The sequence below is a fragment of the Columba livia genome, chromosome 6, assembly GCF_036013475.1.
Source record: "Columba livia isolate bColLiv1 breed racing homer chromosome 6, bColLiv1.pat.W.v2, whole genome shotgun sequence".
Lineage (NCBI taxonomy): Eukaryota > Metazoa > Chordata > Aves > Columbiformes > Columbidae > Columba > Columba livia.
The window spans coordinates 3,585,881-3,599,407 of NC_088607.1; the positions used below are offsets into that span (position 1 = coordinate 3,585,881).

General features: G+C 39.5%; 1 protein-coding gene across 3 annotated transcripts; it reads left to right on the forward strand.

The window, feature by feature from the left end:
• Nucleotides 1–1,541: 1,541 nt before the first annotated feature.
• TEX36 (testis expressed 36) lies at nt 1,542–8,045 on the forward strand. 3 transcript variants are annotated; one of them, XM_065066767.1, is made up of 4 exons: nt 1,542–1,949; nt 3,465–3,596; nt 6,081–6,161; nt 6,770–6,997. In XM_065066767.1, the coding sequence occupies exons 1-4, from the start codon at nt 1,740–1,742 to the stop codon at nt 6,803–6,805; spliced, it is 459 nt and encodes a 152-aa protein (XP_064922839.1). In that variant the 5' UTR covers nt 1,542–1,739; the 3' UTR covers nt 6,806–6,997. The 3 variants fall into 3 exon arrangements, with proteins under 3 accessions (XP_064922839.1, XP_021147699.2, XP_013223545.3); XM_021292024.2 differs by lacking the exon at nt 6,770–6,997 and adding an exon at nt 7,430–8,045 and having other exon boundaries at nt 1,731–1,949; XM_013368091.3 differs by lacking the exons at nt 1,542–1,949; nt 6,770–6,997 and adding exons at nt 2,567–2,710; nt 7,430–8,045.
• The last annotated feature ends 5,482 nt before the right edge of the window (nt 8,046–13,527 follow it).

Genomic DNA, 13,527 nt, shown 5'->3' on the forward strand with positions numbered 1-13,527 from the left:
ATAATGTTTCTTTTCTTCTTCTTAGATGATTATGCCACAAAAGACAGTACAGTTTGTGACAGGTCAGGCTGTACAAATGCTGACTGCCTGTCATCATCCTCCTAGATATTATATATATACATATAGCAACTGAGCCAGTCACTGCCTTTCCTTACTAAGATACTTATCTGTCTTGTCATTGGCCTTTATGGAGCTTAAATGATCCAAGTTATCTTTGAAATTCTTTGTTTTGCTCCAAGTTGATTGAAAATGGCCTGAAGATTTGGAAATTATGAGATCTTGGGGACAGAAAGTGTAATTGCATAAGCCTTGTTTGCTTTGTAAAGCAAACTAAAATTCTTTTGCATATTTTTACTAACAGAGGGCACGTTTTTTAGCAGTAGCCACAATATTATAAATACAAGAATACACTTTAGTATGAAAATATACTCACTGTATTTAAGGAATATAATTAAGATGATGTTTTAAAGCAGCTTTAGGCAAAATTTTATTATATTGCACCTGTGCCTACTGATGTTGCAGACTGGCACAACTCTTCCTTAATTTGTTTATTCCTTATGTTACTTTAGAATCCCTTTATGTTGTTAGGAAGGGAGCTTTTTAGGTTTCATCCTTAAACTCTTTTTAGCTTTACCCATATCTCACCGCAAAACAGCAGCCAACAGAAAACCATTGCAGCCCTTCAGAAAAAAATGAGACTCTAGTGGAGTAATACGTTAAAAGACAAAATGCTGTTTGAGTTTGCAATAATGGGCCCCGTTATTGAATCTGAAAATGAGTAGAATGGATTGAAAACAAATTGTAGGTTCCTCTGCCTGTTGTGCTTTTTATCCATCCTTAGTTGTTTCTATTACTGAGTTAGTCTGAAAAAGAGCATGAGTTATCTCAGAGCCTTCTGATCTGATCCTGGCACATCAGGCCTTGGTACAGTTCATTAAAGTCAAGGATGAGATGCCAATGCAATCATGAAGGTGACCGAAACACATTGCTCTTAGAGCTTGTTTACAATTGTTGGTTTATTTTTTTCTTTAACCAAAATTGCATTATCTCGAACAGCTTATATTTCATAAGCGAAGTTTCCATTAGCCCTGCAAATCATGATGAAAGTCGTTTACTTTTGTATTTAACTTGTAGCATGGCATTATTAATAATAACATCCAAATAATCGCTCTTATCTGTGTTATCAAAATTTCAACAGGTACTTAGAGAAACAAAGTAGGTCATTTAGAAGAAAGCCTTGAAAAGCTCAGTGATGGTAGATGGTGTTCGTAATACTACCAGTGTCTGATAGTAAGATGGAAACCTAGACTTTCCTGCAGAAACTTTGCAATTGCCTTTAAAATAAATGACTGTGGCTGCCTGAATCATTCACACTTGACTAATACAAGTGCCATATTTTTTCTTTTTCCGTTTGGCTGCCATGGTATCCAGTTCCCACCTAAGTGAGCCTTGAGTATCAGTATACTGGAAAAGAGGCCAGTTGCCATGTGAGTGTCATGTTCTTTACAGTCTGTCAAGGCCTGGGAGGGAAAGTCTTGGTTTGTGCTTGATTTAGTGAGGAGTTCTGCCTTGTCTGCAGCTCATCCTTGGGTTCATTTCATGATAAGCAAGGACTTTGCGCCTCCGTTTTGATTTCTGTTAAATAAGCTTTATGTTTTGGCCATCCAGAAAAACATGTTAAAAATGTTATACATGGAAAAAAAAAGCCTGCTAAATCCATCTTTGGGACTGTGTCTGTGATGCGAATGAACAGACTTGAGACTTTTCTGGCCAGCAAGGCAAGTGACACGGTGACAGTGACGTCCCTGCTCCAGCTGTCCCCAAAGTTCCCAATGGTCACAATCACCATCTGCTGCCCTGACCCCCAGCCCAGGCAGGGCTGCCAGTTAAATAGCGTGGATGCTGACAAATCAGTGCGCAAGGGCAAAATATCCTTAAGATGCCGTCAGGTTTGGTTGGTTGGTTCTGATGTTGGTTTTGGGTTCTTGTGGTTTGTTGTTGTTTGTTTGTTTCATTTTGTGTTTGTTTTTTTTGTTGTTGCTGGTTGGTTTTGGGTTTTTTTTTGGTGGTGTTTTGTTTGTTTTGTGCTGGGTTTTTTGTTTTGGTTTGATTTTTGTTGGTTTTGTTTGTTTTGACAAATATTGTTTGTGTGTAAGATGTGGGTATGTGTGAAGTGACTTTAAGAATGTGTGAAGTGGCATCTCAGTAGATCCAGTGTCCTTGTTTTTTTCTTCAAAAATGGCCCTACTTCCTTCAGATATTGCCATTCAGATTGTAAAGTGTCATCATTGAAGTAATTGTGCAGAACTGATTAATTTTCAAACAGAACTCCACTTCTCCCTCGTTTTCAGACCGCGTTCAGTACTTTTACCAAATTGTTGGTGTGGTGGTGAGTTTTGGTTTTTGGGCAGCAGGAGGGGTTGGTGGGGCTTTTTGTGGGTTTGTTTGGTGCGTATGTGTGTGTTTTGTTTGTTTTGGTTTTCCCTCCTGCGGTCTGTTGGCAAAGCAGCGTTGCCTTCGCTCCTTTGCATGTCCCTGCACCACCAGATTCCCTTGGTGACACATGAGGGAGGGTGTGATGTCACCCTCTGTGACCAGGACAACAGGGTTCTGGGGTTGTTCAGTCAGAGCAGCGGGGCCAGCGGTGCAGAGCAGAGCGATGCCCCGGGGCAGGAGTGCCCAGCCTAGCGACCAGCGCCCTGGCGCTTGGGTGAGGAACCGGCTGGGGCTTTTTATCCTTAAACTCTTGAAAAAAACGCTGGGCTAAGGGTCCTTTAGCAGGAAACTTGGTTTCCTCTTCCTGATGTTTATGTGGAAAAGCGCCCTAGGTATTCAGAGGAAGTGTGCTCTCTGCCAGGATTTGTCTTCCGTCCTTCCAGCAGTGCTGAATGTCTCTTATTTTTATATTTAACCTAGCTGATTATCTTCTAGAAAATGCCAGCAGATATTTGCCTCGGTTCTGGCCCTCAGGAGAAATGCCATGGCCCTCCTCAGAGGCCTTGGGCTGGGACATCTGGGCATCCCAGGGCACAGCAACACATGCCTAGCACAGGCTGGGCTTCAGTGTCTGAGCTTGACCTTGGGCTGAGCTGTTCCCCAAAACCTTTGGGCTCTCAAACCTGTGGTTGTACAGCAGCAGGAGCGGGCGGGGGGGGGAGGGCGGGGAATAGGTGTATTCTGGCATAAGTGGTTTTGTTGGATGGATTATTGCTATATAAACAAGTTTTGGAAAGTTCCTGGAAGATACAATTGTCTTGGCTGTTTTACTATCTACATCATGTTTTTATGGTGGCGGTTGTGTTATGTGGGGGAGCTTCCTGATCTTTCCAGAGGCCACTAGGTGATGCTGCAATCCAAATAATAAAAACTACATGGGAAAATATGATTTTGCCTGCATTCTTGATCTGATTTGTTGTTGTTGGCTTATTTTTTTTAAATGGATCACAATTTTAATTATTTTCCAGTTTGCTCATGTTGAAGTATGCCAGAGTCAACCTGAGTCAATTACAAGCTCTGCACAAAAACAGGTCCAGGACTTGGGAGAAGCTCAGCGTATAGAGGAGAGTTTGCCGCTAGCATACAAAACTCGGGAGCAGGTGGGTTACTGTGGCAATACAGACCATTTACAGAGCTCCTTTTTGCACGGTATCACTTGCTAAGTTGTAAGTAAGAATAGCACTTGCCGTAGTTAGCAAGGCAGTCAGAGCGGACTGGCAGACTTTGTGCCTCAGGGAGTAAAATGATTGCTAAGGGAGAAACATATTTTGCTGTTACTCAGTTCTAATTTTGAATGCTCAAAGTCCTGCTGTAGTTATTGCTCATTTCCAGCATCAGTTACTTTTCCCCTTTATTAGCTGTTATAGCTGTTTGAGACACACTTATGTGCCAGAATATATTATGGTCAATCTCAGTCCGAAACCTGCATGTAAAGCCCTATAAAAACATTTAATTAAAATCCAATGATCTGTTTTGAGTGTTGAATTTCTCCATATTTAGGCAAAGGATTATTTTTTTGATCCTTAGAAAGTTAGAAGCTTCCCATTTGAAACGTTTTTAAGGATTGCTTAAAAATGAGGAGATTTGGGGCAATTTGGGAAACAAACAAAATACTGGTTTTAAGAGTAACGCATACTTAAGATGTTACAATTTCATAAGCACGTTTTTATGTCCTTATTTTATCATTGCAGTGAGCTTTTCCTTACCCACCTACTTTGTGCACAGAACATTTTCTATTTCCATATTCTGTAAGCATAGCAATTACATTGAGTTCATTTCACAGATTTTGCTGTAATGAACAGTAGAAATGGGATAGGAAGGAATATTCAAAAGGGAAGTTTGGGGCTAGTGAAAAAAGAAGATTAGATTGTAGCATGAGTGGACATTATGCTGATATTAATGATACCTTTCTGTGGAGCATCTGGCCTTAGCCGCTGTCTGAAAAGGAGAACCGGGTTCGATGGACTTTTTCTCACCAGTAGTATGACTGTTTAAAATGAGTTAGTGGAATTCCTAGCTGTCATAAATCAAGAATTAAAATGAGGTCAGTGATGAGAGTAGGAAAATGAATTAAAAGCTAAAATGTGGTGTTACTGGAACAATCCGAGGAAGTTTATTTATGTGACATTTTTAAAAAGTGCTGATAGAATGTTGGAAGCTCGCTGCATGGGAAGCTGGATGTCTCTGCATGAGGGAACTCACTGGCTGTGAGTTAATTAATTTTCTCAGAAATGCAGTACCGTTTAAGCTTATATTACCTCTTATTTCTTCCTACATGATAGTCATATAATGATTCTGTAATAGATTTTTTTTTTAACCATTAGTTAATAGGGGGAATCCTTCCAGGACATGATATTCAATATTTACCATTTTGGTTTTGAATTCTCCTGCAGCATATAGGCACTAGTAAAAAATCACTATTCCTAAAATGTTGAGATTGATGTGTCATTTCAGTAGGATATTATAGCAAGTCTTACATTTTACTGAAAGTATTTATTTTGAACACATATGTGAGAATGCATTTGTTGAATTTACTTATCCATTGAACTACCGTCTCGTTGAATCTGTATGAGAGAACAAATGAACTTGTGGCATCATACCTGAAAAAGGTGGAGAATCTGTCTGGTATACCAAATACCCTAAGATACCATCATGCAGCTGACTCTGTGCAGGCAAATGTTGTGTTTAGTGATTCTTCTTGCTGGACCAGGCCCTCAGTTACATTTATCTTTAGAACTGATTTGGATTCACTCACTCTTGAAATAAGTTTTAAAAATCGTTTTGCATTAAAACTCACTCTCCTGTTTGGAGGTGAATATCATAGTTGGAAGATGAAAAATGTATTCCACAATGTTAAAAATAAAAATTGCTAGAGCATTTACAGGAAAAACATGAAGTTCCCAACATGAAGCAGGAAAATAAAGCTTGGGGAAGAACAAAGGCAATCTGAGAGTCCAGAAGAGTTTTCGGTGTTTCAGTTTTTAGCTACTCTCATAATATTGCCATGATATTTAATAAACAAACTTAAAAACATTAATGTTAAATTACTTTTTTAATATTTCTTTTGCAGTTGTCCTTTTTTTCTTCTAAAACTCTAGTTTCATTTTAGAGACTGCAAGAACATTATGTTAAAGAATCAGATTATAAATTAGTTATGCAATTAATACTTCCTCCACTTCCCCTGCAACAAGCAGTGTACATGACATCCAGTACATAAATCGTAGATTAATTCAGTTTTGAGGTTCCTTTTGTAGTTCATTTTAATTAGCTTTAGGCTTACTAGAGAATCAAACGAGGCAATCTTGACATGTATCTAGTGTTTTGCAGCTTGCAGCCAGAATGTATCATTTCTTATTTGAAAATTCACACTTCTGTATTAGTCATGTATATATTCAGCAAGTCAAGGGCATGCAGAGAGTCCACATTACCTTTATAAAACTGTGTGCAGTTGAAGATTTAATATATGAATACAACTTCTGTGTTAGAGCGTTGGCAGCTGTAACTTCAACATAAGAATATAAGAACTAAGACGGACTCCAAACTATGTGAAAATTCATATTTTTTCTATGATTTCTTTTTTCCAGAAAGCAGTGAACAACAATTTCCCATTTTCTTCTCATGACAACAGGCACTGTCTACAGAATGTTGGAGAGTACTTTGATTCCGTGAGTACCCAGCAAGTTCATATCTCTCAGTCTGCCAGAGTTTAACCGCAGTATCCGTTATCTCCCCTGCAAAAAATATAGATGCTAAAAAGTATGTGAAGAGAAAAATGAAACCAGTAAAGGAAAACACACTTTTTTTAGTATAGGGATGGGACTCCTGTGCGTCTGGCATGTGTGTACAGCAGCACACATGGGCATTGGGAGTGGCAGAATTCAAAGGAATGAAAACCCCATCATTTGGGTCTCTGACAGGCATTTTCTAGTGGACCTGTTTTTTATGTCTCAACATGGTTTTGTACCCAGTTTTATGCCCTTTTAGTCTGCTAAAAGTGCTCGGCTGTGTAATGAACTTTGTAAGAGTCTCAGCCACCCATAGTTCACAGTTCCACATATTTGGTTCAGACTCATCGTAAGTTTAACCAAAATCCACAATATATCTCCAGAATGTATTTTTTTCCAATATACATCTCTTTATAATATACCTGTTTAAATATATGTTGTAGAAGTCACAACTTTGAGTAGAATTTAAATTGTTTTGGGCTTTTCTGTATGTGCAACTGTTTCAAGTTTTTCTGCTTGTCTTAGATTGTTGTCATCTTTCTTGGCAGCAAAGGAAATGGTGCAGTTCACAAGATAATGAGTAGAGGAGGAAGCAGCGGATTGTGATATTGGAAGTTTGCCTGACCTTGGGCTCTCATAGAACTAGATTTTTTTTGGTATTCATTATTCACTGAGTAACCTCTGTTTCTGTGCACTTTGTGCGACGTCTCATAGTTTTAGAGATCCTGATCAACCATAATCCAAATAAATTTCCTGCACGCTACGGAGTGTGAAAACCAGGCTCTGTCTCTGTGTTTGGACACACAAGGGATAGCTTTGAAGATTCAGATTTCACGGTCTGTCTCCGTATCTTTATTGCAGTCCGAGCATAAAATTATTAACCTATTTTGGGTTACTCTGAAGATTAATTTAGCTGAGTATAGCTAAATAGCCTTGAGTATATACTGTGCTACAGAAATGCAAAGTCTTAAGTGGCTTATTAGTAATAAGAGATGGAAGGTCAACAGATTTCCCACTATGTATGCAACTAGAAATGTTCATGCAGGCAAGTCTGTCAATATTATTTTTAACCGTGAATTCTTGAAATTGCTGTGGTAACAGCTTTGTTAACTTCCTAGTGGGCTAGTGACTGTTACAAGATTGATTTGTGAAACTGTGATTGTCAGTCATATGTTTACATGAGGTTTTCTTTCAATTTTTTTTCCTAGGGTATGGGCAGAAAGAAACCGCCACCAGAGAGACGGCAGCAGAACTCGCATAACTTCTTCCTATGGGCTCATGAATCAGTTCCCAGCAGGGAGGATGGCTTAACCGTTTATCAGACATCATTTGTGAGAGGACAAAGTATTGAGCAGCCATTTGGTAGGCGGTATCCAAAACACCACTCAGAAAAATGGTGCACTGGCAAACCTGTTCCTGGGAACGAAGAAAACCTGCAGCCAAAGAAGTCGTCTTAATCATAGAAACACCTTTGTAGCACTGACTTATATCATCAGAGCCTTTTCTCGAGATCAGAACTACTCGTTACTCAAATGGATGGTGAAATAAACGCTTGTGTAAAGTGAATGTGGTGGTGCAGTCGAGAGTTCATTGAAATCGGAATCGTATGTTCTGAAGACATACATTACTTTAAAAACTTTAATGAAGAAGAGCATTATAAGAAAAAGCATGATTCTGTGTACTTTTAGAAATACATCTGTTAGGAGGACAGAGGTAGAGATTATACTCGTGTTGTTCAGTACTGGTTGACCCTCATCTTGATACAGAAGCTCCTTCACCTCCAGAATGAGCAGTGTGGCTGTACCTCCCACAGCCAACAGCATCTGCATTGACAGGAGTACTTAATGGAGCTGGATCCTTGGGGGTTTCCCACAACAGGGAGCCACAACCGTGGGCTCAGGTAAGAGAGAAAGTTTTCTGAAAGGCTTCACGGCTATGAAGGCAGGTTACTAGATGTGAGAGAAACTAATTAAAAAAGGAGCTATTAGATTGCTGTGCAAAATAACTGTGGTGATTGGTTACAACACAGCAGTTGTAAAGAAAGGAAGTATGTTGGAAACAGTGTTTGCCTGCCTGTGTGTGCCCTCACAAAATGTGAGTGTACATGTGGATGTGTCATTCATGGCAGTAAGTGGAAAAAACGCTGAAGTGGAAAGCTGCATGAGGGTTTGAGTTGGAAAGAACTCATGATTTTAGAGTTGCACGTACCTAAGGAAGTGAATTCAGAACCAATTGTCCAAGCCCTCTGCTCACAGAATACTTACTGGCTTTAGGATAGGGAAGGCATTAGAGTCAGACCTTCAAATAATGTGTTTTCCTCTTGTGCATAATTTCCATTAGTATCAATAAAATAATAAACCAAACTGTATGTCTTTAAATATACAAGAAATAAGCTTGTTGCTGTGCAAAATAACATTGACTAAAAAAATTTAAGCATAAGTTTATGGGATAATTTCCTTTGTGTACAAGGTAAATGGAGAAATAAACCCTCAACCCTTAGAATCCTCTGCATTGTAAGAGGTGGCTTGAAAATGAGCTATGTTAAGAAATTTCTGCCTTTCAGTGAATGTATCTTTTTGTATCAGCATGCAATGACTGACCTTTTTTGTGTGCCACCAAAATAGCTTGTATTGGAATATTTCCCCAAACATGTAGCAATTTTATTACCGCATGCTGAAATAATAAACAACATTTTATTTTTTAATGAAGTTCCCCTTACTAAAGTTCTTGGGGTGCTGCACAATGCGCAGAAATGCAAAACATTAGCAAACAATGTAAAAACAGATAAAATGCCAAGTAATATAGTGTTATTAAAGAGAATTATTTTTTTCTCAAAGTAAAGACAGCCTGCCTGACAACTCTGGAGTCAGAGTTTCCAGAGCTTTAGCCAACAATTTCATCTCCAAACTGATTCAAAACTGAAGCGTGTGCCAATCAGATGGTAAATGAAGTACCCCATGCTGTTTGGCATACTCAAGAGGGCAATATTGGACCTCCATCCGAAGGAAGAAACACATTCTTGCTGCATGAGTAATGTTTATCTGTGGTTTAGCATTACAACTGGATATGGTGAAATAAATTGCTGTGTTTTGTTATGCCTTTAAACACTGATAGAAAGATTCCAGATCCCACCCCCCCCATTTTTTTTCATGTTTTTATGCAAAAATTGATTATTTTTTTTTTAAAGTAACTGTGGATTAATAGATGTTCTCAACAGTAATACTAACTGAAATACACTGTGCTGGGTTGAACAAAACAGGTGATTCCCACATATGCTCTCATGCTCTGGCTGAATTTCTTGGGTAAATAATGTGAGATACAATACAGTGAATTTCAAAATGAAAGACAAATTGCTCAGATAAATTCCAGAAAGTCATAGCCTTGTGTACTTTGGATAGAAACCATCAGTTTTGTTTAATCTTGTGATAATAATGTCTCTGAGAGGAAGGCCCTATCGAGTTAAAATATTTTTGCAATACGGTTTTTTTCCCTTCTCAGGGGGTGGAAGAGAAGGGAGGAGGGTTGGTACCTCCCATCGAGCTTTCCTGGGAGTGCCTGGAAGTGCTCCCAGCTGGTGGTTAATTAGGATCAGGTGTGTGTAGGTGGGCTCAGCAGAAGGAGCAGACTATGGGTTAACTCAGGTGGTGCTGATAAAGATGGACTTTTTTTGAGCCTTTTGTTATTAAAAACCAAAAACCTCCACAAACAACAAAAAACCACCCCCACAAAACAAACAATCAAAACAACAACAAACACAAACTCCAAGTAAGTTTGTTGCAAAATTTGCTTTAATAATATTGTCAACAATTTGAGCACAGCTAAAACCTCTTTAGAGAAACAACCAGCTTCATACTATCGTTCTTTCGAATGAGCAGCTATTGTTGCCCTTTGTTTTTATTCCTGAGCCTAAATCAATTTAGGGACTGTCTATACAGCTTTCTTAAGAAGTCTCTTTCCTGTTAATTGAAAAGAGCTTTCAGTATAAATTCACAGAACTCAAGCAAAACTAAAATATTAAGCCAGGAGGCTGGGCAGACAGAACCAAGTCTCTTTGGTTTAATGAGCTGCCACTCATCAGCTGAACCCCATAAGGCTGGTGCAGAATAGGGCTGAGCTGAAGAGTCAACTTGGTCTCTTTTTGTGCCCTGGTTAAAGACAAGTTGCTTCTTGAGTTGCTTGTGTCTGCATGCTTATGTCTATTTGTTTAAAGTGGTTTGTTTGTTTGTTTTTAATTTTATTCTTTCTGTCCTGGTTTCTGATAACTAGACCTGAGAAGATTATCGCACTCCAAGCTGCTGTCTCTTGGACCTCGCGGCCTCCTGGTAAGCTAAATGTCAGCTTTTATAGCTGTTTAATTTGAAATGTTGTGAACTATGAAATGCTTTTAATAGGCGTTTTGACTGTGCTAGGGAAACTATGGATGTTGTATGGTAGCAGACTGGTCTGGGTACAGTAGGAGGCAAAATGTAAATTCTGCCTTTTGTTTGTTTGGTGTTTAAAGAAGCCTGAAGAGATGCTTAAAGCCTGAGCTGCCTGGCTCAGGGGAGGGCTGGGTGGGATGGGGAATGTTGCTGCTCGTGGAGCTTGGAATTCAATGGGGATGCAGCAGCTTGACTTCCAAGTCATCTGCTGCTAATCTAATCACTCTGTGTTCATAATTGAATCAATCCATGTACCTGAAACATTATTTCTCAGCATGTGCTCTCAAGGTTAGTCTGAGTGAAGTAACTTGATATAAATGTTGTCCTGAAGATGAGCCCTTCTCTGGGCTACACAGTTACACGGTAGCAATGCTGTTGGAGATCTGTGTAAACCTAAAACTGGTACTGATTTATTTGCAGCGGTATAGTTCAAGTGTGGTTAATATTGAAATCCTATCAGTGTTCTTGTACTAGTTCAACTTAACTAGCTGAGCAAAATATTGGTGTAACTGTGATGGTGCTGATGTTGAACTGAAAGTATAGGCCTGTATTGAATAGAAATGTTTGTGTTGCTACAGGGGCCATGTTTGTTGACAAGAAATGAAATTCCTGAAATGTACTAGAAACTTTGCATTAGGCATATCTGTTTTTAAATTGGAGTCTGCAAACTTTTAAAAACTAGTGTTGTTATTCCTTAAGCTCTCCCTGCTGCGTTATCTCATGAGCAGTAGATGGCAAGTACAGAGACCCGTTCCACTCTAGAGTGGGAAAGGACTGTATAGAGCTGCTTCATCCCAAATTTCTTGGTTTATGCCTGTCTGCCCAACGAAGTAATAAAATAATGAGCTGTTAAAACATTATTTCTGGAATATCTAATTAAAGAGAAGTCTATTCAACAGGGCAGTAATCCTGACTGACCTTCATTTGGCTGTAGTGGGTGTGAGTAAACCATTAAAGCAACCAGTTTACGATTCGGGCAGGCAGCTGTGTAGCGTTTATGAAAAGCAGGTTATCAGCTTGCTCTCTGTCTGATCATGGTTTGTTATACTTCCGTGTATTCACCTGGAAGTGAAATATCTCAAATTATCATTTCTTAAATGTGGTCTATGGAAAGAAATGTACTTTGAAATTGGCAAGTTCCAGCCTGATAGAATCAAAGAGGTGCTGGTCGTAGGGGACCTCTGGGATGTTCCCGCTCAGGCCAGACCCTTGTCAGCACAGGATTGTTGATCTGAGTCTAGAAAGCCTTCAAAGACGGGGCTTGCACCAGCTCTCCAGGTGACCTGTTCCAGCACTGCAGTGAGAACATCTCTCAGCCTGCTCATGGGAAGTGCTTCTCAAAACCTTAATCTCTCCTGAAGCCAATGGGTTGAAACTATCTGTTTGAACAGTCTGTAAAACAGGTGTTGTGTATTGTTGGTGGTTTGTGGTTTTTTGTTTGGTTTTTTAAAAGAGCTGGCTGGGCTTGCATTTTCTGAGGATATCTAATTCTGTTTATAGCAAATGTGGAAACTGTAGAATTTGTAGAGGCTGTGTATATTGGAGCTCCTGTTAATCTGGTGGAAGATGCTGGAGACACTCAGGTCCCAGAAGTCTTCCGTGAGTGCCTAAAATGCTACTTCTGGACAAGTCTAAAGTACTTGAGTACTTTACAATACAGCTGAAGCCTGTATTGGGGAGAAGATCCCCAAATTAATTACTCTCATGTCATCACCGTGCTTTAAATTGGAAAAAAGCTCAAACACGTCAGGTTCTTCAGAGGGTACATGAAGAGCAGCTATTATCATGTCTGTGTAAGAGCTTAATTACTACAACACTCATTTGAAATAGGTTCTATTCTTTCTTCTGTTCTTGCATTACTTCAGGAAAAGGGTTATGGCTTATTACACAGTGGTGCAAGTTTTCTTTACTTTGCTCTCCCTGAAACCATCTCGTACGCATGGAACGTTTAGATGTTCATTAAATCAGCAAGAGAAAGTTCACGTGTGTACACGAGAGAGCGTGATGATCGAGCGCAGGGTTTGGACGCCACCAGGGAGAGGGGGTTGTGTGGGTCAGGGTCCTTGTATGGCTTTGAAATTAGAAGTAAACATTAATTGAAGCAAGGACTGGAACTCAGGTCTGCCTGCTCGCAGGTGAGTGCCAGGGAAAACCTTTCGTTTGCTTTCAAACCCAATATTTAACTATTTAATCCGAAATGTGGCAGCTCTGGCAGGAGGGGTGCAGAGTGGGCTTTTCTCCAGAGTGCCTGCACCAGCTCAGCAAATTAGAAGAATTTTAGGAATTCTGTGCATAGATTTGCTACAGAGAATTTAGGGTTTTACTGGAGACCTCGTTGCCTGCCAGTATATTATTTTAAGAAACTAATCGCTGTGTATATATTTTTATGATCCCTTTCCATATTCTATGGAATGAGAGACAAATTTTGTAATTTGAAGCATGCTGTTTCTGAAACAAGTGGGGTTTTATTTAATTTAAGATGAACGTCCACTCTCCCTTTGTCATGCTGCCACTCCCAAAAATAAAGATCGTGTTTAGATTGTCCAGCATATTCTAACACCTACAAATGGCAGTACCTGCAATGCAAGCAATCAGCAGAAGTATCAAGTACTGGGCTCAGACGTAAATTCTGGTGAGATCAGGCTCTATAATACTAACCAGACATTCATGTCTCAAATGGCATTTTAGGCATACATTAATGACCCTAAGCGACAGACTTTCTCATCTTATTGCTTAATTAATCAATGGCCCAGTGGCACATTGGCAGTGCTGTTTTTCAAGCTGTGCCTCCCCTCAGATGGTAATCAGATGGTATATGGCTGTATCTACTTACGGGAAAGTCAAAACCCAATATATAAAGTTTAATTTCCTGATTCCCTTGGGAT